The sequence below is a fragment of the Salvelinus namaycush genome, chromosome 6 (assembly GCF_016432855.1).
Source record: "Salvelinus namaycush isolate Seneca chromosome 6, SaNama_1.0, whole genome shotgun sequence".
Lineage (NCBI taxonomy): Eukaryota > Metazoa > Chordata > Actinopteri > Salmoniformes > Salmonidae > Salvelinus > Salvelinus namaycush.
The window spans coordinates 32,958,990-32,985,849 of NC_052312.1; the positions used below are offsets into that span (position 1 = coordinate 32,958,990).

Consider the following 26,860-nt stretch of genomic DNA (forward strand, 5'->3'; position numbering starts at 1 on the left):
TTATTCCGAGAGCGATATGAGATTTCCTTGTGTAGCAGAGGAAATATGATTATGGCATTTGTACTCAATGAGGTGGTAACAGATTTCCTACTGATTTTAAATGAATAAAGGATGTTTTTTCAAATCCAGGGTGTGTGCGTGTGCATACGAGTCTGTAAATAATAACCGATTCTTTCTCCCCCCCAGAGATCAATAACAGCAGCCATGAATCAAGGGTAGAAATGGTGGGAAGTGTTGCTGAGAGGGAGAGGAGGACAGTGGTCCCTCTGGCTGTGGTATCCACCCTCACCATTATCTGTCTACTGGTCCTGGTGGGCATCCTCATCTACTGGAGGTACGATTAGCACACTGTACTGTTAGCCGTTTTGTCATTTCATCTGTAACTTACTGTATAAACTGAATACAGTAGATTACCATACATTCCACAGTAAAATACAGTACATTTGTTTTTCCAGCACACTGTAAGACTTTTCTATAATTTCAAAACCTATCAAATGCACAGTATTTTACGGTATTAATTATGGTGCATTGTGGTGAAATATTGTGTGAGCAGCTCATAGAGTTGATCAGGCTGTTGATTGTGGCCTGTGGAATGTTGTCCGACTCCTTCTCCATTGGCTGTGCAAAGTTACTGGATATTGGCGGAAACTGGAACACGCTGTCGTACATGTCAATCCAGAGCATCCCAAACATGCTCAATTGGTGACATATTATCCCCAGCACGAGATGCACCTGTGTAATGATCATGCTGTTTAATCAGCTTCTTGATATGCCACACCTGTCAGGTGGATGGATTATCTTGGCAAAGGAGAAATGCAAACTAACAGGGGTGTAAACAAATTTGTGCACAACATTTGAGAGAAATACATTTTTTGTGCAAATGAAAAATGTCTGTGATCTTTTATTTCAGCTCATGAAACATGGGACCAACACTTTGCATGTTGTGTTTAAATTTGTGTTCGGTGTATATATAGGGAACAGATCAGAGTAGAAGTGGGTCTTTTAATGCCTGAATATTTACCCATGTCCATTCGATCTGTTTTGCCCTTTAATCACGGACAGTTTGGAAGCCTTTGATTAGGCCTCTAGAAGTGCAAGTGATATGAAACACCTAGTTTTTACTAATATAACTTACAGGCCAATTACAGGCCATTTTTTACAGTGTATGTTCAGATAGAAATGTATTGTGTAGAGCAGGTATGATTGTCTGCTCTGTAGAATTGGGAGTCGTGTCAGCTCTATTAATTATATTTCTATTTGCAACGTTTGTTCAACAGAAACTGCTTCCAGACGGTTGACTTCTACACTGAAGACACCGCCTCACCCAAAGTCATCTCTGCTCTGTCTTCACCTCTGCTGCTTGCCACAGGTAACGCACACACTCACACTCGCACACACACACACACCACACACACACCTTCGTCCATTCATCCATTCCTGCCTGTGTTTCCAGAAGAGCACGAGGCGCTGTCAGTGAAGCAGTTTGTGAAGCACGTGGCAGAGCTCCACCAGACCAACACCTTCTCCAAGGAGTTTGAGGTGAGGGAGACATCAGCCTGATTCTACTGTATGTGTTACACTCTTAATGCTCCCCAGCAGTATTAACATCACCTAGACATAGTGTTGTAGTCATGGTTGGGATTTGACCCTCACTGCTTACTAAAGCTGTCATTATTCCTTTCTAATCAATAAAAGTCTATGTTAGTTCACACTATAACTGAACTCAACACTACTGGTAAGTGAGGCATCCTGTCTGAAAGGTGGCACTGTCTGAAACAGAAACGTTTGTTTAAGGGCCAATGAGAATGGTTAGAGTACCATTTTAGTTATTGTCTGTAGATGTTACTATGTGTATTAGATGTCCCTATCTATCTCAGTGTAACTGTTGTGGTTGTGGGTTAGCATGTTGAGGGTGTACTGTGTGTTTGGGTGAGGGACCACATTACACTGTCTCTGTAGGTAACCTTACTCTAACAAACCCTGTACATAGCTATAGATACACAGAGTTGGGCAAACCTTGTAGACATTTTAGTGCCATGTTCACACCACCCATTCCAAGACAATGTTCCAATAGAATGTTAGGTGTCAACATGGCGTACAGTTTGCAAAATTGTGTGGATCAGTAGGTGACTCTGTCAATAGGCATGGCCACTACCTCCAGACACATACACACACACACACACACACACACACACACACACACACACACACACACACACACACACACACACACACACACACACACACACACACACACACACACACACACACACACACACACAGAGCTGTTCCTCATGTCTGTGTATCTGCACTGACTGGTCACTGTGTGTCGCCCCGACCCCTCATCGCTGTGCCTTCTGCATTCTCACCCCCTCCTCCCCACCGCCCTTCCACCTCCCATTCTCACCCCCCGCCCCTCCTTCCTCCCCCTCCCATTAGATTGTGACAGAGTGTTATGAGGTAAGACTCCCTTTGTGTTAGATTAGATATGCGCACGGTATCAAAGATGTGATCTCATCTTATCCTGATTCATCAGGACTTCCTGAATCTTTGATGTTTGGCCTCAGAATCAGGAAGACCGTTTCTCTTTATCCTATCATTGGAATTGACGGATAGTGTTTTCTTTGCTGCATGGATCACATCTCTGAGTAGCTGTACTGTCTGCTGTCATGTATTTTAGTGCTTTCTTGTTTGTTGTGTTCTTCTTGCATGCTACCTTCTGTTTGATAATTGGACTCTGGCCGGGTTGTGTGTGTGCGCGTGTGTGCGTGTGTGTGGGTGTGGGTGTGTGTGTGTGTGTGTGCGGATGTGTGTGTGTGTGTGTGCGGGTGTGTGTGTACGTGCGGATGTGTGTATTGGGCGGGGTTGTGTGACTGAGTGCCGGTGTGTGTTTCTCTTACAGGAGGTGCAGTCATGCACGGTGGAGATGGGCATCACCACTGACAGCTCCAACCACCCAGACAACAAGAACAAGAACCGATACATCAACATCATGGCCTGTACGTCACTCACACACACACACACACACACATACACACACATACACACACATACACACACACACGCACTATTCATTAACCCTCTTTGTTGGTCTAGATGACCACAGCAGAGTCAAACTACTGGAAGAGGGAAAAGGTGGAGACTACATCAATGCTAACTTTGTTGATGTAAGTAGCTCCTCTCCTAATCATTAATATCATTCATATCTATATCGAATACTAAACATGTACGTACACTATGTAAATGGGATTAGTATAGAAATACGGACTGAGGGGTAGTATGAAAGATTGACTGGATGATTGGTTGATTGATTGATCTGTGTGTGTGTGTGTGTGGGTGTGTGTGTGTGTGTGTTCCTGTCAGGGTTTTGAGCGTACAAGGGCCTACATCGCAGCCCAGGGGCCCCTGAAGTCTGGAACAGAGGACTTCTGGAGGATGGTGTGGCAGGAGAATGTTGGAGTCATCGTCATGATCACCAACCTGTTGGAGAAGGGGCGGGTCAGTTAGTCACACAGACAGACTGCAGGCTGGGGCACTGTGTTAAAGTTTAACACAGTTTAAACAGAAAACATTGGTTCAAGAAGAAAGAAAAATTGAACATTTTGTGAAATGTTTATGTTACTTTTATATGACGGTTTTGACCATTGTGTGACTGAAGCTCTCTCCCTCTGTGATGTCAGAGGAAGTGTGACCAGTACTGGCCAATGGAGAACCAGGAGGAGTACGGTCATTTCCTGGTGACCCTAAAAGACACCAAGACCCTGGCCTACTATACCCTGAGGACCTTTACCCTCAGAGACACCTCACAAAAGGTACCTTCCTGGACACACACACACACACACACACACACACACACACACACACACACACACACACACACACACACACACACACACACACACACACACACACACACACACACACACACACACACACACCTTGAAGAAGATGCACTGCAGTGCACAGAGCCTCTAGTCTGTTTGACCCTGCCTGCTGTGTGTTGTACCTGCAGGCTTCCCAGAGGGGACGCTGTGCTGAGAGGACGGTGGTCCAGTACCACTACACCCAGTGGCCTGACATGGGCGTGCCTGAATACACCCTGCCTGTCCTCTCCTTCGTGCGGGCCTCGTCCCAGGCCAGGACTCAGGACATGGGCCCCGTCCTCGTACACTGCAGGTGGGCTGGGTGTGTGGGAGGGGGGGGGGGTTAATAACAACCAGCAGGAAAGACTTGGCAAAAATATTTCTTGAGAAAGGGTTGAATAACACTATGCAGATCCAATGGCTTGGTGCAGGAGGTGGATATCCAAGTATTCATTTCTGAAAAGGGAAGCGTCGTGTTGATGTGGGACTCTCCGTCATAAGTATGTCCTGTGTGTGTGTAGTGCTGGTGTGGGGAGGACAGGGACCTACATCGTGCTGGACAGCATGTTGCAACAGATCCAGGACCAGGGAACAGTTAACATACTGGGCTTCCTCAAACACGTCAGAACACAGAGGAACTACCTGGTACAGACGGAGGTAATGCACACACTTACAGGAGCAGCTTTTCTCAAACTTGTCCTGGGGTGAACCAAGGGGTGCACATTTTGGTTTTTGCCCTAGCACTACACAGCCGATTCAAATAATAAACTCATTATCGGGTTTTGATTATTTTAATCAGCTGTTTAGTGCTAGGGCAAAAAAGTAAACGTGCAGCCCTTGAGGTCCCCAGGAACGAGTTTGGGAAACACTGAATTAGGGTTAATTGCCTTGCTCAAGGGCACATCGATAGATGTTTCACCTAGTCAGCTTGGGGATTCAAACCAGCAACCTTTTGGTTACTGGCCCAACGCTCTTAACCACCAGGCTACCAGACGCCTTTATGCCATGCTTTGATATACACAGACCTGAAAGTATTGGAAAGGTGGAAGCAACAAGGCTCTGTTCAATAGGCAAACTGAACAATTAGGAGCAAGGAGAAAGGCAAACTCTGAACAATTAGGAGCAAGGAGAAAGGCAAACTCTGAACAATTAGGAGCTAGGAGAAAGGCAAACTCTGAACAATTAGGAGCTAGGAGAAAGGCAAACTCTGAACAATTAGGAGCTAGGAGAAAGGCAAACTCTGAACAATTAGGAGCTAGGAGAAAGGCAAACTCTGAACAATTAGGAGCTAGGAGAAAGGCAAACTCTGAACAATTAGGAGCTAGGAGAAAGGCAAACTCTGAACAATTAGGAGCTAGGAGAAAGGCAAACTCTGAACAATTAGGAGCTCGGAGAAAGGCAAACTCTGAACAATTAGGAGCTAGGAGAAAGGCAAACTCTGAACAATTAGGAGCAAGGAGAAAGGCAAACTCTGAACAATTAGGAGCTAGGAGAAAGGCAAACTCTGAACAATTAGGAGCTAGGAGAAAGGCAAACTCTGAACAAGTAGGAGCTAGGAGAAAGGCAAACTCTGAACAATTAGGAACAAGGAGAAGGGCAAACTCTGAACATATAGAAGCTAGGAGAAGGGGCTAGAGATTGAAATGCAACCGGGCCCAGCGCTGCTGTAGGTGATGTGAGTGTGAAGTCTCTCTCTGTGTTATGTCTCTCTGGTCCACAGGAGCAGTATGTGTTTATCCATGATGCCCTGGTGGAGTCCATCGTCAGCAGGGACACTCTGGTGACCTCTGGCCTGGTCCACTCCTACGTCTCGGACCTGCTGACCACTGGGCCCTCCGGCAGGACACGCATGGAGAGACAGTTCAAGGTCAGAATACACACGCACACACACACAGATGTGGGTTTGTCCCAAGTGGAAACCCTACACCCTAGTGTGCTACTTTCAGGGCCCTGACTTGGGACCTGCTCAAACACATTGAGGATACGTCATCTCAACCGTCCTCCTTTCCTTGAAGTAGTCAATGATCTGGCATGACTTGATTGGTGAATCAAGTGTAGCGGGCGTGGTGGTATTGTGTTGGTTATGTGGTTCATCTGGTAGCGTTGTGGTAATGTTTACTACTGTCGTGGCATAGCTGGTGAGTCAGTGCAGAGCCAGACAGGCTGACTACGCCGCTGCCCTGAGGGAAGGAAACGCTGACAAAAACAGGACCTCCTCTCTCATGCCGGGTGAGTTGAAGTAGCCAAACACGCACAACATGATATGGTGGGTTAGAGACAGCCATTCAGTCAATACCAGGAAGAGGGTCTCCTCCATCTATGTCTTACCCCAGCGGAGAAGAGAAATAGGCCAAAGAACATTTCGATTCGGAGTAATAAAAAAAATGGAATAGTTTATCTGGGCAAACCAGAAATCTTTCAATGAATAAATGCAAGCAATACTTTAGGACCACTTGAAAATAATAGATTGGGTTGTGTGTTTCTGTGTGTGCTGCAGTGGAGAGATCCAGAGTGTGTCTGTCATGTCCAGTGGAAGGAGAATCTTCAGACTACATCAACGCGTCCTATATCATGGTAAGAACAAGGTTGTCCATTTGATAAGGACCCCTTATAAATGCTTTATAGAGCATTCATAAGGTCTTCATAAACACTACATACACTGACTGTACAAAACATTAGGAACACCTGCTCTTTCCATGACATAGACTGACAAGGTGAATCCAGGTGAAAGCAATGATCCCTTATTGATGTCACCTATTAAATCCACTTCAATCAGTGTAGAGGAAGGGGGGGAGACAGGTTAAGAAAGGATTTTAAGCCTTGAGACAATTGAGACATGGATTGTGTATGTGTGCCATTCAGAGGGTGAATGGACAAGACAAAATATGTAAGTGCCTTTGAAGAGGGTATGGTAGTATGTGCCAGGGACACTGGTTTGAGTGTGTCAAGAACTGCAATGCTACTGGGTTTATCACGCTCAACAGTTTCCCATGTGTATCAAGAATGGTCCACCACCCAAAGTATTGTACATCCAGCCAACTTGACACAACTGTCCCTGTGGATCGCTTTCGACACCTGCTTTCGACACCATGCCCCGACGAATTGAGGCTGTTCTGAGGGCAAAAGGGGTGCAAAAGTTGTTCCCAATGTTTTGTACACTCATAAATCATGTAGAAGCAAAGTCATATGTGTGTTCCAGATTCATGTTGTTTATTTTGACTGTGTCTGTGCTGTGTTCCAGGGTTACCACAAGAGCAGGGAGTTTATCCTGACCCAGTCTCCTCTCCCCTCCACTGTCTCTGACTTCTGGAGAATGGTCTGGGACCACAACTCACAGCTCATCATCACCCTGCCTGACACACACACAGCACAGGTGAGCAGGTAGCACTTCACACACACACACACACACACACACACAGGTCAACAGTTTCACACCTATAACGCTGTCTCCATTGTGTCTTATCAGCGCGAGGGGGAGGAGTCTTGTGTGTATTGGCCCAGTAAGGATCAGCCAATCAGCTGTGAGGGTTTCATAGTGTCGTTCTCTGGAGAGGACCACATCTGTCTGGCCAACGAGGAGAGACTGGTGGTCCACGACTTCTTACTGGAGGCCACACAGGTGAGATCCAACCACACACACTCACACGTGTACGCTCACACACGCATACACACACACAGATCCAACCACACACAGCCCAGCTAGCCCAGCTAGCCCAGCTAGCAACATAACGTTCTTGGTGGGAGCTTGGTGAGAGCATGGCTGTCCTATGGTTATTTTGCATTCAACCTTTCCACAACCTTCTGGGAATAGTGCAGGATAGTTGCTTGCCTTTGAAACATTCTCGGCACATTTAAGGAACTTGACAAAAAAACTTAATTTTCTTGGTATTCCATTACTTTAACAGAACATTTCCTAAAAGTTCAAACATGGTTACATTTAATTTCAATGTTGGTTATGTTCTCCAACTAGTTTGACATTGGGAATGTTCTCAGATAGTTGAGAGAACGTTGAGAAACAAGTTTTATTGTGGGAATTTCAGTACTTCAGCATAACGTTTCCTACAGGTTTCCTCGTGGTTCTATTTAAAGTCATGTTCTCAAATTGTTCCATGAACGTTAAGAAAACGTTCCATGAAAACACAAGAAAGTGTTTGTAATGTTCAGAGAACGTTCTAAGAATGTTATTTGAAAACGTAAACATCCCTTTCTCAGCATCAACATAACTCTCTCTATCCTCTATCTTGTTAAGTGTGTTGGCCGCGCTCACTAGTTGTCCACATCTGATCTTAGTGAGTTCTTGTTTCACAGAGTGCTTATTGGTAGTCTTAAGCAAATCTACTTTGAAACAAAAGTATACACCTCATACACGTGGTTATGGGCTTAAAAAGAAGAAGACACCTGTAGCATGTCAGATATAGAGTTGAAATGTAGAACATTTTGAGTTTGCATCCCAATGTCCACTTTATATACATCACAGAAGACTGAAATATAACACAACCGTTTCACATAGAAACCGGATTTTCATCTGTTTTTTTAAATAATGTTTATTAATTATGAAATTATGAAAAATATTAATAACATTCCACCCATTAGGCAACTAGAAGGTGATTTGGTCATTTGACTGCAGGAAAGGGCTACTAAGGAAATTCATTTCCATGTGTCCTATCTGTGCTTGGAGTTCAAACATGTTTTGAACCCAAAATAATCTAGCAGTGTTATTAAAAGTCTTATTGAAACATTCAGTGAACATTTTTAAGGAAGTTATTAAAAAACCTCCAAATACCCTATAATTTAATTTCTCAGAGGGTTAATAAAACCTTTTGGGGAAACGTTCAAGGAACCAGAGTAAAACGCTCTCAGAACCTCCCTGGCTGCAAACTAAAAATAAACATTCCCAGAACAGGCAACATTTTCACTTCTGTTCTCAGAGCGTTTAAAAAACGTTCAATTTTACCGGTCAGAAAGCATATTGGCTTTGTTTCCACAACCAATGTGAAACCAAAAACATACGTTCCCACAACTTCCAAGGAACCAAATGTGCTAGCTGGGAGAGATCAAACCACACACACAGATCAAACTAGACACACACACACACAAATGAGGACCACACACAAACGAGAACTACACATACACACACCCACACTCCTCACTCTCTCTTTCCCCAGGATAACTATGTCCTGGAGGTGCGTCAGTACATGTCCCCCTGCTGGCCCAACCCAGACAGCCCTGTCAGCGGCACCTTCCAGCTGCTCAACATTATCACAGAGGACAGCAGACAGAGAGAAGGAACCATAGTCGTACATGACCGGTGAGTTACTGCTCTCCTCTGTTCCTCAAGTCTTCTCTGTTCCCTCTGTGTTCTCTGGGGTTGGGAGGTCAGATGAGGGCTGGTAGGGTGCGAGGAATCTTATTTGAAGAGTGTGTTAACTCACTGATGGGAACTGATTTCACCAATTCACCATATAAAGTGCTTTCTGTTCCAGGAGTAGTTGGTTCATTCTGTGTTTGAGACAAAGACGTGGGTGTTGTTTCTGTAGTTGGTACATAGCATACTTTCCCCTGTCTGTGTCTGTGTTAGGCTGGGTGGCTCGATGGCGGGGCTGTTCTGTGCCCTCACCACCCTGGCACAGCAGCTGGAGCAGCAGGGCTCTGTGGATGTGTACCAGGTGGCACGCATGACCAACCTCATGAGGCCTGGTGTCTTCAACGACATGGTATGTCCTGGAACAGCACACACACTACACAGAAACCCAGGGAACATAGCACAGCTCAAACATAGACACATACACACTCACACCAGGCTGATTATATAGACTAGACGTAACATAGTAAACGAAAATTCGGGACATTCAAATTAGTATGATTGTTACGTTTGGTATGGTTACATAAGACAGAAGGTTACTTAGGCAAAAACAAAAGGACAGGTGTTGGTCGGGGTGGATGGGTGGTCGTTTAACGTGAACATCTATCAATCCAAAGGTTGAGTTTTCAGATCTCATCACAGACAACTTTAGCAACTTTGCAGCTACTTTCTACTTTTTAGCTACTTTGCAACTACTTAGTATGTTAGCTAACCCTTACCCTTACCCAAACCCTAAACTTAACACTTTAACCTAACTTCTAAACCTAACCATTTACCCCTAGCCACCTAATGTTAGCAACCTAGCTAATGTTGGCATTAGCCACCGAGCTAACGATAGCCACAACTAATTGTAATTCGTAACATATCATGCGTATTGCAAATGCATAGCATATTGTACTAATTGCAATTCGTAACATATCATACGAATTGTAATTCGTAACATATCAAATGAATTGTAATTCGCTAACATGAGCCACAACAAATTGGAATTTGTAACATATCATACGTAAACACAAATTCGTAACATATTGTACGAAATGCAATTCGTAACATATCATACAAATTATAATTCATAACATATAATAAGAAATGGATTATGGACATCCACAAATGAATACATACCATACCAAACAGAACATATCACACTCATTTAGGTCTGACGGATTTTAGTTTACTATGTTACGCCTACCCCTGAGTCCAGGTTGCAGTATGCCTAATGACATCCAGCGATTGCCATTGATTAGGTCTACAATAATTGATGCGTCTTGCTGACAAATTGACCTTTTTGGTAGCCTAAAAAGTCAGGACACCTAAAATGAGGCTGAAAGTGTCCTGGCAAAAACGGGATGGACAGCCTAACACACAAGGTCAACTTACAAAACGAGGCTATAATGTGAAATTCAAATAGGCCTACCAGTAGCCAGTGTGTACTTGTAAAAAATAAATAAAAGGTGAGTGAACTCTGATTGCCGGTCGCGGTGAAAAAAGTAACGCTCCCAATACCTTCAATGCATTTTTATGAAAAAGGTGGGTAAACTTGCATTTACCCTCCACTAAGCCTAAGCCTAAACCATAAAAACAGCCCCAGACCATTATGCCTCCTCCACCAAACTTTACAGTTAGCACTATGCATTCTGGCAGGTATTCTCCTGGCATCCGCCGAACCCAGATTCGTCCGTCAAACTGCCAGATGGTGAAGCGCCATTTTTTTCACCAAAGACCCCCCCACAAAAACGTGGGGACTTTTGTTGCATTTAGGGGAGCTAACATCTCATTTAGGGGAGCTGAGCCCTTTACTGACTCTGTCTTTCACTGCTCCACTCATAGGAGCAGTACCAGTTCATGTACAGGGCCGTGTTGAGTCTGGTGGACAGCCAGGAAGACCAGAGGGCCCTACAGTCCCCTGAGACCAATGGTTCAGTTCTCCTGGGGGCCACCACTGCAGCAGAGAGCCTGGAGTCCCTCATGTAACCTCTCAGAGAGAGAGAGAATTGCCTTTTTTTGTGCCAGTCGTTTGCAACGTGAGCTAGCCACTAGTGGATTGTGATTAATAGGCTTAGCTGGCTACAAAATACATGACATTACGCATCCAATTATCAGACTAAGACATACTGTTTGTTGACCAGATGTTGCAACTGGCTACTAGGGGCTGGTATTCTGTGCCTTTTGTAATTCATGTTGTACTTTAAAACTGTTTTGATACTATGTCTTTGTGACTAATGCCAAATGTTCTGTACTCTTTTTTTTAAAGGTGACCACTGTCTTGCTTAAAGTTTGTTAAAACTTTTTGAGTTATTTGATTGAACTATCTATCCCTTTGAAACGTCTTATTTGTATGTAATTACTTAAAAGGGATACATATCCTTCCTATATTCTGTCATTCTATCTACTGTATGTTTCTTCTCGCTCTTGGGGATGACTTGTGTAAATACTGGTGTTAAACATGTAGAATAAGAGATAATCAGTTGGAAAGGTGAAATTATATAATATTATCTCATATTATGTAAATAATAATAATTGACCACTATCAAAAGGCCAAATGTATTTATACATCTAGATTTGATATTTTACTATGAAGTTTACAAACATTATTGCTGTTTATTTTCATCTGTTTTTTTCGGGGGGGGGGGGTGTATTACTGTGTTGATAATTGAGTTCAAATATCGATAATGCTTATTTCTTATGTTTTGATCTTTTTTAACATTATAAAGTTTGGACTTTTGAGTAGTCATAAGATTATTATAAACAGCACTGTATATTTGAACAGGATGACTAAATATGTTCTCTAAACCTTAACCTCGTCATTTACTATCACAACAGACTCTTGTCGTCGTCTCAGTAAACTTTCCTTTACCCCAATCAAACTCTTTCACAAAAAAAAAGTTTAAATCCATGCTTATATTTATACTATAATACAAGAGCATTGTGGGTACAAGTTTCAGGAGGACCTGTACATTATTGATGAAGAGAAATAAATAAACTAATCAAATCAATTTCACAATCTTGATAGTTAAACTGAGATTGAGTCAGAAATTATACTTGCATATAGCTATACTTGAATTATACGTTACATATTGATGTACACAACACATATCCGTCATACAGAAGATAAAGTGTATGCTGTGCATAATTGCAGTGAGAGTATGCATGTCTGTCCCATAGGTATGTTAACATCATTAGAATATAACACGTCATTATTATATGGCCTATTCGTTTGTCACACACCCAGTACACTTGACCCGGGTAAGATATGCCCAGTTCCAAACCAACCCCTACCCACTAGACACCAGTGTAGATATGAGATGAATAAATAAGATCTACTTTAAAGGAAACATCCAATCAAAAACTATGATGTGGCAAGTGACACTTTGCTTCTTGAAAGTCCAATATCTTGAAAGCTGCTGACATGCAAACATTTTGGTATCAACAATGGACTAATGTAACAAATACCAAAATATTGTTTTTGAGTGTAGTTTTTAAGTGCCTAAGGGGGTAGGTGTCTATTTGGAATACAGCAAGAATCAAGGTTAAGCACATATCCCACCCACCCCTCCCTCCCTTCCCCTCTGCATGTACAAAGTCAAAAATAGTTTTTTTTGTGCAATAATATATTGAGTTATACAAATATAGGCATAAGAATAATCGGAAGCATTTTTTAAATTCCCTAGACTGATCTCTGGTTGAAAAATAGACATTTAGTTTTCACCTCCCCTTTCCCAACTCTACAGCACCACATGGGCTCATGTTTTTCAAGCAATAAGGTATGAAATGACCTGAAATGAGTTAAAAAGAATACATTCTTGCTTTGGAAGATTAAGGCAAGTCGGACATTAAAAAAATATCCTATATTCAAGCACAGTTAGTATATTATATATACTGTATATATCTATATATATATTTTTTTTTCTTACATAAATCTCTATTTGTTTAGAAAGCAAGCATACCCCGAATCACAGTAGAGTAACGTCACAGGAAGTGTAGCTGGCTCTAAAGTGTGTGTGTGTGTGTGTGTGTGTGTGTGTGTGTGTGTGTGTGTGTGTGTGTGTGTGTGTGTGTGTGTGTGTGTGTGTGTGTGTGTGTGTGTGTGTGTGTGTGTGTGTGTGTGTGTGTGTGTGTGCATGTGTGCATCTTCCTCAGCTCAGGAGTGGTAGCCGGTTTGAGCATGTACTGCCTCCCCCCATACACCCCTCTTCTCGGTTTGTCCTCCCCTCCATCGCCTCCCTCTCTTTTCTCCTGTCATCTGCCTCATCCCTCTCTCTCGTGTGTCTGCGCCTCTTAGTTCCCCTGGGAACCCTGTAACGGAGAACAAGATAAAGAGAGAGGAAAGGTTAGGAACAGTTCCAAGGGGCTGATATTGAAATGACCACCATGCAAGAGGCTTCATAGGCTATGTGTGTGTGTGTGTGTGTGTGTGTGTGTGTGTGTGTGTGTGTGTGTGTGTGTGTGTGTGTGTGTGTGTGTGTGTGTGTGTGTGTGTCCTCTCCTCACTGAGTTGGTTCTCTTGCGTTTCCAGCAGTCAGGGTTGAGTCTCTTCTGCTCGTCAGCCAGAACCTTGGCCTCCATGGTGTACATCCTTCTCTCCTCTCCTCGCATCTTCTTCCACTTCTCTCCCAGGATCACACTGATCGCTCTGAGGGCAGCACACACACACACACACACACACACACACACACACACACACACACACACACACACACACACACACACACACAATAATGTGTTACATTCACTTGATTGATTAGTCCAGGGAATTTGGGGATTTTTTTGCACACACAAATGCGCACACGCACACACACACCTGTTGTCCTTCCCAGGGTACATCTGGGTGTACTCCAACCTGAACTTCTTTGCGAATAGCATGAATGCATTCATTGGCCGCTTGCACTTCGTGGGCGAAGCCACGCCGGCTGCTCCCGAGTCCTGCTGGCTCTTAATTAGCTTGTTGCGGTGTGTGTCTTGGTCGGGGCTGACGGCGCCCCCGCCGGACTGGGAGGTCCTACGCTGCCGGGCCATGCTGCTCAGGACGTACACCGCCGACGAGTCCAGGGGAGTGAAGTCATAACTGATGTGAAAAACACAGGAACACAAAGAAGAGTCACACACTGAGATCTGAGAGGCTTTAGCTCAGGGGGACTAACACAGTCTTGAGCCGCGGTTCAAATCCAGCGTGTCACACATGGTTTGTAAAGTACAGAATGGACACTACTACCGCTATTGAACTAACGCGGAGGGGTTTTACCTCCTGAATGTGTCGAACACCAGGGAGTCGTCAGTGTGGACGGCATCTCTGTGTCCAGGAGGCAGACACACGTCTCCCACCATCACCTCATAGCACGGGATCCCATACTGCACCACAGTCAGACTGGGGTAGAACGACGACCAGCCTGCCACAAGAACACACACGTTAGAAAAACACACGTTACACACATACACCTTATACTTTACATACGTTACACACACATCACCCACACACACCCGGGCCTCCTACCTTTGTTTCTGACGTAGAACGGGTGGTCCAGCTGACACTCAGCGGACAGAAGACACTCCCCACAGGCACCTGGGTCAAAGGTCAGCTTGAGGACGGACTGGCCGAACGCCCGGCTCTCTGTGTGGGACACCAGCCTCAGGCCCTCACGACCATAGCCCTGAGGACAAGACACAACAGAGTTATTGATGGGGAACTTTACTCACAAGGGGCTCATAGGTAGATAGGAGATGATAGGAGACCATATTAAAGAATTTCAGTTAAACTGTGTTACTCAGGAACACATTAGTCCACTGAGCTAGGCATTATTGTACCTTCAGGGGATGTGATATTGCCTCTAAATGAGTATATACTATATACCTTCAGGGGGCGGGTTATAGCCTCTGCCTCATCGTCTGAGTCTTCGTCTGACACCAGTTTCTCAGCATCCTGCCACTCCACACTAGAACCCTTATGGAACCGCAGACGAGTGCCTGAGGACACAGGAAGAAATGTATAGAAAATTGATTAATGGTCATTACACAACAAGGTCAGGCGTTCGGTCCCGGAAGTGATCACATAGACATATACAGTCAGTGCCCAGTTTATTAAGTACATTTAGTACCAGGTCGGACCCCCCTTTGCCCCCAGAACGGCCTGAATTCTTTGGGTATGGATTCTATAAGGTGTCGGAAACGCTTGTAGAATCCATGCCCAATTGGTATCAAGGGATCTAATGTGTACCAGGAAAACATTCCCTACACCAGTACACCACCAGCCTGTACTGTTGACACCAGGCAGGATGTGTCCATGGACTCATGCTGCTTACGCTAAATCGAGCTTGACGCAACAGGAACCGGGATTCGTCGAGCCAGGCGATGTGTTTCCACTCCTCAGTTGTCCAGTATGATCACGCGCCCACTGGAGCCACTTCTTATTTTTATTTGATAGGAGTGGAACCCGGTGTGGTCGTCTGCTGTAATAGCCCATCCGTGACAAGGATCGACGAGTTGTGCATTCTGAGATGCCGTTCTGCACACCACTGTTGTACTGCAAATGATTTTTCTGTTTGCGTCTACCTGTTAGCGTACACGATTCTTGCCATTCTCCTTCGACCTCTCTCATCAACAAGCTGTTTTCGCCATCAGGGCTGCTGCTGACTGGATGTTTTGTGTTTGTTGCACCATTCTCTGTAAACCTTAGACACGGTCGTGCTTGAAAAGCCCAGGAGGGCGGCCGATTCTGAGATACTAACAGTGACGATCATGCCATGCTCAAAGTTGATATGGGCACTCGTTTTGCTCATTCTAACTGAATGCCTCGATATCTGTCTGCCTGCTTTATATAGCAAGCCACAGCCACGTAGCTAATAAACTGGCCGATAAGTGCATATATATATACAGTATATATAAATAAATAAATATATATATATATGTACCTTTGAGGAAGCAGTGCCAGGCAGTAGGTGGCCAGGAGTGGCTCCAGCCCATGTCCTCGTCATCAGACACAGAGGAGTGACAGGACACAGCAGACTCACACTCACTACTGACCTGTAGAGAGGAGAGAGACCAGAGGGGGTTATCACGAAAGCAGGATCAGTTAGTTAGCTAGCTAACTTTCACTTACATTCTCAAACAACTCCATATTTCAAATTCACGGGGAAAGACGATCGACTTGAAATTGTATAATTGACTTAATATTCTCGGTAAAAGCAGTGCGTTTGCTGCACTGGTCCAGTGTTGCCACCAGTGCAGCATGAATTTAGTGTAGCATAACGTGCTCCCGGATGGCGCAGCGGTCTAAGGCACTGCATCTCGGTGCAAGAGGCGACACTACAGTCCCTAGTTTGAATCCAGGCTGAATCACATCCGGCCGTGATTGGTAGTCCCAGAGGGCGGCGCACAATTGGCCCAGCGTCGTCTGGGTTTGGCTGGGGTAGGCCATCATTGCAAATAAGAATTTGTTCTTAACTGACTTGCCTAGTTCTTAATTAACTGACATACCTAAATAAAATAAAATAAAAAATAACAGCTCTTACCCTGACTCGCCTGCTGCGCTCCCTGTGTTGGCCTCTAGAGGGCAGGCTGCTGGAGGTCAGGGGAGGCCGGGTGTGGGGAGGCCGTGCGTAGGAATGGAGGTTACTACTGATGCCAAAGATGTGGACGGGAGTTGACCTGGGGTAGTTCGAAATGGACAGTTATGAAGTATTAAAACGGGAGCAGGTGTGTGTGTGTGTGTGTGTGTGTGTGTGTGTGTGTGTGTGTGTGTGTGTGTGTGTGTGTGTGTGTGTGTGTGTGTGTGTGTGTGTGTGTGTGTGTGTGTGTGTGTGTGGTACAGTAACAACCCTACCTGACGACCTGAGTGGAACCCTGTAGCAGGGGACTCTGGGGGCCTGTGGCGATGTGAGCTAGCTGTGTGAGCCAGTGTGTGTCCAGGGGCCCGGCCGTATGACTATGTCCGTCACGTTCCTGATGGGACACCCCCGCCCCCACCTGAAACACGGCGGGGGCTGTCTGGTCCTCCTCCACCTCCTCCAGCTCTGGGAGGTCATCTAAGGGGAAATTACAGAAATATAATAACTAGGTTCAGAGTTCCTTTACGGGGTTAAATATGTAAACAGAATAGCTAGAATGAACAGAGATCTAAAAGCATGATGTTTCACAGTAAATCAGGAATTATGTATTTGTATCACTCTGCTTAATGATGTACAAAAGGTGCTTTATAATTTAAAAGTATGGTAATAATTGACCATAATATTTACCTGTATAAAGCATAGCCTACATTACACATCTATAATCACATCATAAACATGACATTGGCTTATTATTACCGTATTCCATGTGGCTGTCACTGGTGGGGCATCCGAGGGAGGAGGGCAGGTGTTCTTCACACTGGAGAAGGTCCAAGCCCTGTTCTCTACTTGCCTCTGGCCCTGTGATATCCAACATTCTACTGCTGCTGCTCAGGGGACTCTTAATTTCCCACACCATGTTATAATGCTTCTTTAGGTCATCTGACTGGACACAAACACACACACACACACATTCATTCATTCATTAACGTTTTATTAACAAAGTTATTGAATGTGAGCACAATACAACTGTTATGTGTTACTAGGGTGACCACATTTAAAATACCCAAATGCGGGACAATAGGATGATTTTACGGGACTTTCGCGGGACAGTGTACCCTGGTGTACAACATTGGAAAGGGGCGTTGAAGTGGGGAAAAAAAGGGGGTGCGATGAGGAAGGGAAGGATGGGGAGCTGGGCGATTTTTCTTACGCAGAACCAATTACGCCTATGCCATTTGTCAACATTTGTGTTGTAAATTGAGAGCAGCTATTACAAAAAAAGTAACACTCATATAATTGTATAAACAACGTACCATCATAATGAGTAAAATTAGAGAGATAACTTTTTCCATTCAATTTCGCAACAGCGTCATGTGATGCAGGCCTTGTTTATAAACGTTCAGGACATCGCGCGTGCGCATTTGCGCTCATTCATTCAATACCGTGAAAGGACGATAACTCACTCGCATAAGTTAAAATCACGAAAATATCTCACAAATAGTTATACCCAGCATCGACAGCTAACTATATTACTGCCGACTGATTTGGTTTATAACGAAATACTTACATAGTAATACACGATCCCATTGATTTGGAAAACGCAACCTAATTTGGCAAAGGCTTAGTCAAAACACAGAAGTGTCGAGCTGACAGAAAACACAGTTTAATAAAAATCGACAAGTATTGGATCTTGTGCTATATGCGGAAGCAGAAAATATTAAAACATGTCATGAGGAGCAAATGTTATTATTTTTATACAATGAAATGAAAGAATGAAAGAAAGAGCCTATGCCTTCGTCTCTTGCTCAAGCTGGTAAGAAAACTAAACGCCAACAATGAAATTTGTATGCGATCTGACATGTCATTCGAAACTGAAGAAGGCAATCCCAACTTCGCCTTTTTCCTATGCACCTTTAAGATTTTGCTATTTATTTATTCATTTCGTTGAAATAAACTCTGTCTACAGTATTTCTAATAAACTTTCTTTGCAACTCACCAAAACAGTCGCCATCAACGAGAAGTGAGAGATAAATATTATTCTTTTTCGCAAACATTATTGGTGGCTTCAGACGTCAATCTATGACTTCTCTCTTGGTAATTGGTTATTCACTAAGTAAATACACCCTCATATTTGTTTGCGCAGTTCCTTTTGGCTGTAATCCATGTCCCTCATCTCTCAGATGGCTCTAATTGGACGACTTCGTGCAACTAGCTATTGTAGTTTTTATACTGTATGAGGTTTGGTAACAGTTTGGACTATAATGTCAAGGACTGGCAGACAAAGCCATAGTCAAAAATAAAGGCACAGACTGTCTTTGATAAAGGTTTGTAAACATGCATGCATTTGCTGTTTGCTTTTACCTGTGTGATATACACACCAGATACGTTTTTAAAAGGTTTTCCAACAGTAAAAAATGCAAATGTTCAATTATTTATACAAAACCTAAGTTTATTGCAATGGAAATTCAAATAACAGTTAAGATACTGAAAATACTCAGGAAATTAGGCGTGTTGTAACAATATTACAAGAAAAAGGGGAAACTGCAAAGCAAGTGTCGGTGTGGAAACTTAAAAAAATATTAAATTAAACAAATTGAACTCTGTTTTTACACACAGAACACAAACATTAACACCATGAAACAAGGAATGGCAGATACCTGTTGTTGGCATAGGTAATTATGTGCAGAGGTAGGCAAGATAAATCCTTTCAGTTGACTGATAAAACTGGTTTAGAGATTTACTTGCATTGGAGGTTGAACATCTATCTGACAATGTATTGGCAGGTTAAAATAATGACATTTATGAAATCTCTGGTTCAAAAAGGCAAATACGGTACTAAGCTATTAAGGAGAGCAGTGCGTGAATGACAAAAACAACAAATATTTTCTTTTTTTAAACAGACTGTACCAAAGAAACTATGTACCAAACGTAGGCCTAGCAGTAATATGCAAAATGCTAAGAGAATTTCCCTATCTGATATTTCCCTTATGAAGACACGCTATGTCTGTTTAACCTGTTGGAAATTTTGAGCTCAAAATCAGTACTCCAAAACACCCACTGATACATCAAAAATCACGTGGGAAAAGACACTGTGTCTAAGAAACATCCTCTGACAATTTATTAACAGCTTATAACACAATAACTAGTAAAAAAAAAAATGAAGTAAGCAACACAGTCCATTAATGAATTGGTTCTGTTTAGACCAACTTCACATATGGATTTGTCAGGAAATACTGCCTTTTTTTTGCTACAGAGCACCAAGTTGTGTCAATGTCCCATTTGATTTAACAAATATAATACGTTAGTTTAACAAATGATTGGCTACTAATGCTCTTTACCAACTAGATCATAAATGCTTAACTCAGGACTATAGCACTATTAAACTTCAAGTACAATATGCATTGTTCCAATTTAATCAAAAACAAGTTGACAACTACAAGTGAAAGGTACACTGAAATATACCACTACCAACTCTATGTTGCTTTTTCCTTCTGGGAAAAACTGTTGTTTTCATATGACATAAATTGTCCAGACTAAAATGTTACTCTAAAAAGTAGCTAATACACTTGGGAGATAAGATACAACAAGTATAATCTTATTTCATTATGAATTCATATGCTTGTGGTAACATTTATAGGCAACAACAACAAAAATAGCAACATCTTTTTAAAGTGTTTTTCCGTGAGGGAAGGTTAAATGCTGGACAATAGATTGAATCAAAAGCCGTAACGTAGTTCATCTATTAGACAAACCTGATAGAAGTGTGTCTTAATATGTACCATTTGGATATAAGGCCCAGGAATGAATCTGAAGGTCATTAACAAACACCACTATGTTCATGTATCATACAAAATACTAAAACTATATAAATGGGATTCATCTCATATGAAGTATGAGTTTCCAGTATGAACAAACCTCGATCTAAAATGGTCTGATTGCTAATACTGTAATATAAACACAGTGGGTGATGTGTGTTAAAGCAGACTGATAATAAAGCAGATCAGTACCAGGGGTATTTGGCCCCTCAGGAGAGTCTAGGAGTCCCTTGTTATAAAAACATCACGTCTCAGCTGTCTTTGCCGAGTGTACTCTATCACGCGGTGTCGTTGTCGTGAACGCCGGTGTTACTTCCCGAACAGCGCGGCCAGCTGCTCGTCGTAGTCGACGATGTTCCTCTTCATGATGTCCATGCAGGGGCCCAGCAGACGCTCAAACGCCTGCACGTCCATCACTAGAACACACAAACACCGCACAAACACAAACACACGTATCATAGACAAAAAACACAAGGACAACCATATCAGCTGCAGCTAACGTAGCAAGGCTATTGGATATCAGCTAGACTCGAGAGCATAAGTATTGACAATGATACAATTCCTGGAGTGCAGCGCTCCTCCAGCTGATTGCAGTCTTTATCTACTTACCTAGACACTTGACGTTTCCTACAGCGTACGCTGAAGCAGCCCGGGGCTTGTTGGTGACCAGAGCCAGCTCTCCAAAGTACTGTCCCCTGGTGCACATGGCAATCTCTACCTCCTCTTCCACCCCTTCTCCCTCCTCCTTTTTCAACTGGGGGTAAGAGACAGTCAGACAATACAAGACATATAGTGCTTTCAGTAGAACAAACAGTAGTATTGACATGCTCGGTAACGGTGCTTTCAGCTCATTCTAACCTGTTAACACTAACTCAAGACATATTAACATGTCCATGAATACGTATCGACAGTTTCAAGAACGGTAGAGCATCCAGAAGCATAGAGTAGCCTTACCTTGCTCGTATTCATTGTTATTCGTACTTGACCAGATTCTACTATGTAGAAACAGTTAGCTGTGGCCCCCTGGCAAAACAACAACAGTTAGTTAGTCATTTGAGTAGCACCTCTTACATTTTACATGGACTTTCTCCAAATACAGGGATAATGAGAGAGAATTACCTGCGCTATAATCTGTTCTCCGTCAGTGTAGGTCTTGGAGGATAGAACATCCACCACACACATCCTCTCAGAGACCTGTCAGGACAAGAGAGAACAGTTGTGATAGCTGCTATAATGCTCGACAGATGGGAGATAAACACGTTTGTACTGCAGATATACACTACCGTTCAAAAGTTGAGTCACTTAGAAATGTCCTTGTTTTTGAAAAGAAAAGCAACATTTTTGTGTCCATTAAAATAACATCAAATTGATCAGAAATACAGTGTAGACATTGTTAATGTTGTAAATGACTATTGTCTAATGACCAGTGACCTCTGATCAATTTGATGTTATTTTAAATGGACAAAACAATGAGCTTTTCTTTCAAAAACAAAGACATTTCTAAGTGACCCCAAACTTTTGAACGGTAGTGTAGGTGCTTATGGTGTATATCATTATGCATTGTGTATACTATAGAATGCAAAGTGTTAGAACTGTGCTATTAATGCATTATCAAGTGTCACTGATGTTCCAGTTTTGCGTGGAATAATCCCAAATTAGTAGTTCTGACTTGTTCTCCAGGAGCTGATTATTATTCAATCAAATAATGGTCATTTATTTGACAATCCCTTGAAAATGGCACGCAGTTGTCAATGGTTTGAGCGGAGCTGGGGGTCTCCTTGCCCCCCAGCAGGCAAATCGAACGCTCTGCACCTTACTGAGAGGTTTACTGATAACAACCTATAGAGATCACAGTTGATACCTGTAGGGATGTGAGCAGGGGCAGTGACTCGATGAAAGCCTCGTACATCTTCCTCTTCTTGTGGTTGTTCTTTACTATGATCCTCCTGAATGTCAGTCGGTCCTAGAGTACATACAACATCACAGGCCTCAGATCATTTCAACCAAACACCACATGACATGGTTACTCCAGTAACCAAGTTGCTTCAACCCTCATCTGGGGCCAGTTTCACCGTTTTGTCCCGTAACGGTTAAGATTATGATCTCAAGAGAGTAGGCTGATGCCTTCAGACAACCCAGGGCGTGTTGGCATGTTTTGCTTCCGGCATCACTTCTGTAATTCATTCCACAATCTACCGGGGGGCATAGTCTACCATTCAAACCTACAGTACGTAACAGCCTACCTACACATCCTCTCATCCATTTCCTTAAACCTACCATGCACCAGAGGGCTCCCACAGAGGTGGCGATGATGGTGGCAGCCCTGGGTGTGTTGTACATCAGGGCAAGCTCGCCAAAACTGCCCTGGTTGTCATAGGAACCCACCACATGCTCCACTCTGTCGGCTTTCATCAGGATGTCAAAGGTCCCTCTGGGAAAGAAGGCAACATCATAATGATAAATTCATTAATTGCATAAGTATTTATTATATGGGAAAATCTTGTATCGCACCCAACTCTGGCCAATAGTAGTGCATAATACAGGAAATAGGATGGGATTTCAGACCCATCATCGCCAGTATCAGCAAAGCATCTCAGAGTAGGAGTGTTGATCTAGGATCTGTCCATATAATCATATTCATTATGATCTAAAAGGCTAAACTGATGCTAGAACAGCCCTTCTACTCTGAGAAACGTTGTGGATATGGGCCCTGGGATCAAAAAGTGCTGTATAGACTGTCTAGTCTGTTTACAATGTCTTGATGAATCTGAAGTCCTACCTTTCGATAACATAGAAGTTGTCCCCATCGTCATCCTGGTCTATAATGTGTTCGCCAGCCTCCACTGTCATCTCAAACATTGCATCCAGTACTTGGGACATCTGCTCCTGTTAACACAACCACAGAGATATATCAGTGACACGGCACACAGCAGCATCCATATACAGTTTTTGTTGACTTTTCCTCAATGCATTTGTTTAACCTATAGTCTTTCCACCCCACTTCACTTTACCGGGTCTAGATTTTTGAACAGTAGAATGTCTTTGCAGGCCTCCTGTAGTCTGTGCCTCTGCTCGTCGGTTTTAGGATGGGTGATCTGGAAGAGAGCAGAGCAGAGCCATAATTAGCATGTATTAATATAGCTACTGTATCAGGTTCAAGTACAGAGTGCAGACAGTCATCTAATCTCCTTCCCACCCTGTTTCACTCAGCACCTGACTTCTTCTGCTGAAACGTTCTTTTGTTCTTGATAAATACACAAACGTTCAACCTAAACCAGTTTTGATCAACGATGGTTTGCAGTGGTCCAGCGGCATCACATCGTTAGCTAACTTGAGGTTAAAGGTCAACCCCATAGTGATGGAGGTTAAGTGATTTTACCCTGGGATCTTTGTCCTCCTCTTCCTCATCAGGGTTGAATGCTTCAGCACATACTGTGGAGAGGAACAAGAGTCATCACATTACACTTGAGTGCCTCGTTCAGATTTCACTCAGGATTCCAAGAGTGATTCCAACCACACCAAACCAAGGTGGTCACGTAATCTGCAGTATAATCCATTTCACACAGCATTGTTTAAGCCTGTCATGTCTCTATAGGTGAACAAGCTGAACTCTGGACTGCTCCTGATACTTGAGTATTGTGTGCACTGAAAACCCTCTGGCTAGCAGACAGACATTTGTGTGATCCTGCTACAGTACTATTAACATATGTGATAGTGATGACAGCAGCAACTGCTGCTCTGACAATAGTCCCAGCCGCTGAGAGGATATCATTATGCCCATCAAACACACACTTCACATGTCATTTCCTGTCACTATGTCGAAAACACTGGAAAAGTGGGTACTTCTGTGGATGCAACATACAAAGGACATAGCTGGAATATCAAACCTTCTTACCTGAAGATCTTCTCAAGAATCTGTTGATCACTGGAGCTAATAAAAAAAGTTACATGAAGATGAGGTGTATTTTACTATGATATAACCGTGTAACAATGTTCTGGCTTGACATATAGAGAGTATTCTGATCTAAAATCACTGTTGATTGTTTTCAGCTAACATGGAATGAATCTAGCTAGCTAACGCTACTGATGCTCACACAGGTCAGGATAGTCACTGACACTTTCAGGACATTCTTTCCACTCCACTGCCGGCCAAAGTAAACAATGGGGGTTACTCGAGGTTTTGAGATGGTAACTTAGCTAGATAGCCATTTCCCTTTGAGATTAGTGTTCAATTGCCTTTTCTTGGCTTGGCATCTGTTACCCAGAAGTAAAATTATCGCGAAAGTTGTCACTTCCCTCTGTCCACGAGGGATTCGTGGTAAAATGGTCAGTAGCTAACGTCAGCTGGGCTGACTACTGTAACTATAGTATAGTAGTAGCAAAACGTTAGCGAGCTTGACTGTCTCAGTGGCTGCCACCGTAACGTCATTAGCTAGCTAGCTAGCTATCAAGGTTAGCAGCACCACACAGGGTAGTACTGACTTTTCTAGCAGAACGGTGAGGTTAGCTACCTACGAATTCCTCCTCATCATCATCTTCTTCATTTTCCGAATCAATTTGCACTGCCTCCTCGGCAAAATTGACCGATCTTCCACTGCTAACATTATCGCCAGCTCGACCGTTAGCCGAATTTCGTGCATTGTCAAAGGCGGATCCTCTCTGATTCTCCTTCAGTTGGATGAAATACTGCAAGGCAAAGTCCAGAAGGTCTCCTGGCTGATTCCTCAACACTTCCACTGTAAAGCTTTGCAACAGCTCCGTCAATCCGTCTGGGATTTCAATACTCATTTCTAATCGGTCTTTGAAGAGTCAGGAAAATAAAAATACCGGTGGCTATTTTCTGAATATAAAAAAATGATATTCCAGCTCAGGCTTGTAAGGGTTGAAAGCTCACTTGAATAATACGTCCACAAACACAGCCTTTTGCAACAAATGTTGTTGGCGTTATACCCATTCTCAATGTATGTTCATCTGTAGCTAGCTATAGTTTGCTAATTTAGCTACCGCCTTTTGATGAAATCTGAATGAAAACGGCAGTAAGAATGCTAGCTAGCTAGCTCGCATCATTTTGCTGCTGGCTTCAGGAAACCCACGCATGTGACCCAGGTATCCATGACAACCAACCATCTAGAGATTGCGCACGCAGAATCATAGAAATAGAAGAGTGAGCAGATCAGTCACCACTTCATCTCATGGGAGCATCGTTTAACCAAACAGTACAGAATGTTTAGAAACTCTTGTGATTTTACCATTCTCAAAATTCACATTCCATGTACATTATTCGAAATATTTCGTCATGCATATTGACAGTCGAGCATAGCATTTTCCTTTTTGCATAACAATTGTACTATGTAGGCCTACACTGTGAACAATTATTTCACAAGGATATTCCATTTTTAATTGATACCTAAATACAGCAACTGACCTCCTTAGAAGTTAATTAATAAGAAAAAGGAAGGGTTGGGCAGAGTGTTTTCTCCTCTACAGTGGAGCAGAGAGGCGATGAAGGACACATTCTGTTCAGTTGCTGTAACAACATAATATAACCATATAACCATTTACTCAAATCGGATTTATTAACATAGAAATTCATATGCAAAGACATACTACACAAGGAGATTACTTTTTCAAGAACTTTTGGATGAACAATGAAACAAAATCAAGTATGAGTTCTCAGTCGTCACCCTCCTCCTCTTCTCTCTGACAGGTGTGTGAGGTATTAGTGTGTAGTACAGGGTCCACAGACAGTAGACTCCTGAGACACTGTAGAACAGCCAGGATCAGATGAAACTTACAGGACACTGACTCCACACCTGAACTAGAGCCAGAGCTTGACCAAACCGTCACCTCCTTTACCCCTGACCCAGACATAGATCCTGACCTAGTGTCAGCCTGGACCAGATTAGAACCATCCGCTACCAGAACAGCACTGTCTCCGGCGGGTCCGGGGAAATACCATGGTTACGCATGCAGCTGAGAGTGTGTGCGAGAGCCTCAAGGTAGCGCCAAGGATTGTGGGAGTAGATCTGTCTGGGCACACTCAGTTGGGCCTCTGCAGTCATCCCCGAGGCGGCAGGGGTATCCAAGTGTGACAGAGTGTGCGTGTCTGTGTTTGACGGAGTGTGCGTGTCTGTGTTTGACGGAGTGTGTGCTGTAGGAGGGTGTGGTGTAACAGGAAGTCAAAAGTCCTGCCCACGGAAATGACACAACAAGGCTCCATCACGTTTGTGTGTGTGTAAGCGGTTCTTTCTGTAGCTCTAGTCCTGTGTTTGGGCCCCCAGG

At 43.3% G+C, this 26,860-nt stretch overlaps 3 protein-coding genes across 5 annotated transcripts in view; 1 reads left to right on the top strand and 2 right to left on the bottom strand.

Annotated features, from left to right (window-relative positions):
• LOC120049890 (receptor-type tyrosine-protein phosphatase zeta-like) overlaps positions 1–11,841 on the top strand; it is a 47,503-nt gene extending 35,662 nt beyond the window's left edge. Inside the window, exons 13-30 of the mRNA XM_038996379.1 lie at positions 187–334; positions 1,278–1,369; positions 1,454–1,539; positions 2,440–2,460; positions 2,903–2,999; positions 3,097–3,167; positions 3,364–3,498; positions 3,681–3,812; positions 4,013–4,176; positions 4,385–4,520; positions 5,584–5,730; positions 5,999–6,092; positions 6,361–6,437; positions 7,105–7,236; positions 7,330–7,482; positions 9,029–9,171; positions 9,442–9,577; positions 11,053–11,841. Of these exons, the coding sequence (XP_038852307.1) occupies positions 187–334; positions 1,278–1,369; positions 1,454–1,539; positions 2,440–2,460; positions 2,903–2,999; positions 3,097–3,167; positions 3,364–3,498; positions 3,681–3,812; positions 4,013–4,176; positions 4,385–4,520; positions 5,584–5,730; positions 5,999–6,092; positions 6,361–6,437; positions 7,105–7,236; positions 7,330–7,482; positions 9,029–9,171; positions 9,442–9,577; positions 11,053–11,196 (2,108 nt within the window). The 3' untranslated portion in view covers positions 11,197–11,841. The remainder of the gene's footprint in view (positions 1–186; positions 335–1,277; positions 1,370–1,453; positions 1,540–2,439; positions 2,461–2,902; positions 3,000–3,096; positions 3,168–3,363; positions 3,499–3,680; positions 3,813–4,012; positions 4,177–4,384; positions 4,521–5,583; positions 5,731–5,998; positions 6,093–6,360; positions 6,438–7,104; positions 7,237–7,329; positions 7,483–9,028; positions 9,172–9,441; positions 9,578–11,052) is intronic.
• A 267-nt stretch (positions 11,842–12,108) lies between these two features.
• On the bottom strand, positions 12,109–18,844 carry LOC120049891 (HMG box-containing protein 1-like). Of its 2 annotated transcripts, none has more exons than XM_038996380.1 (11): positions 18,760–18,844; positions 17,520–17,706; positions 17,039–17,240; positions 16,728–16,863; positions 16,128–16,239; positions 15,071–15,183; positions 14,714–14,870; positions 14,465–14,609; positions 14,024–14,287; positions 13,714–13,855; positions 12,109–13,518 (listed from the first exon to the last, which is right to left on the bottom strand). In XM_038996380.1, exons 1-11 carry the CDS (start codon positions 18,772–18,774, stop codon positions 13,501–13,503), a joined length of 1,491 nt encoding a protein of 496 aa, XP_038852308.1. In that variant the 5' UTR covers positions 18,775–18,844; the 3' UTR covers positions 12,109–13,500. The 2 variants fall into 2 exon arrangements, with proteins under 2 accessions (XP_038852308.1, XP_038852310.1); XM_038996382.1 differs by having other exon boundaries at positions 17,520–17,702; positions 18,760–18,782.
• A 1,013-nt stretch (positions 18,845–19,857) lies between these two features.
• On the bottom strand, positions 19,858–25,665 carry LOC120049892 (cAMP-dependent protein kinase type II-beta regulatory subunit-like). 2 transcript variants are annotated; one of them, XM_038996383.1, is made up of 11 exons: positions 25,090–25,665; positions 24,474–24,509; positions 23,958–24,010; positions 23,590–23,673; positions 23,358–23,464; positions 22,856–23,009; positions 22,440–22,541; positions 21,698–21,772; positions 21,533–21,601; positions 21,188–21,332; positions 19,858–20,994 (listed from the first exon to the last, which is right to left on the bottom strand). In XM_038996383.1, the coding sequence occupies exons 1-11, from the start codon at positions 25,364–25,366 to the stop codon at positions 20,888–20,890; spliced, it is 1,209 nt and encodes a 402-aa protein (XP_038852311.1). In that variant the 5' UTR covers positions 25,367–25,665; the 3' UTR covers positions 19,858–20,887. The 2 variants fall into 2 exon arrangements, with proteins under 2 accessions (XP_038852311.1, XP_038852312.1); XM_038996384.1 differs by lacking the exon at positions 24,474–24,509.
• Between the last annotated feature and the right edge of the window lie 1,195 nt (positions 25,666–26,860).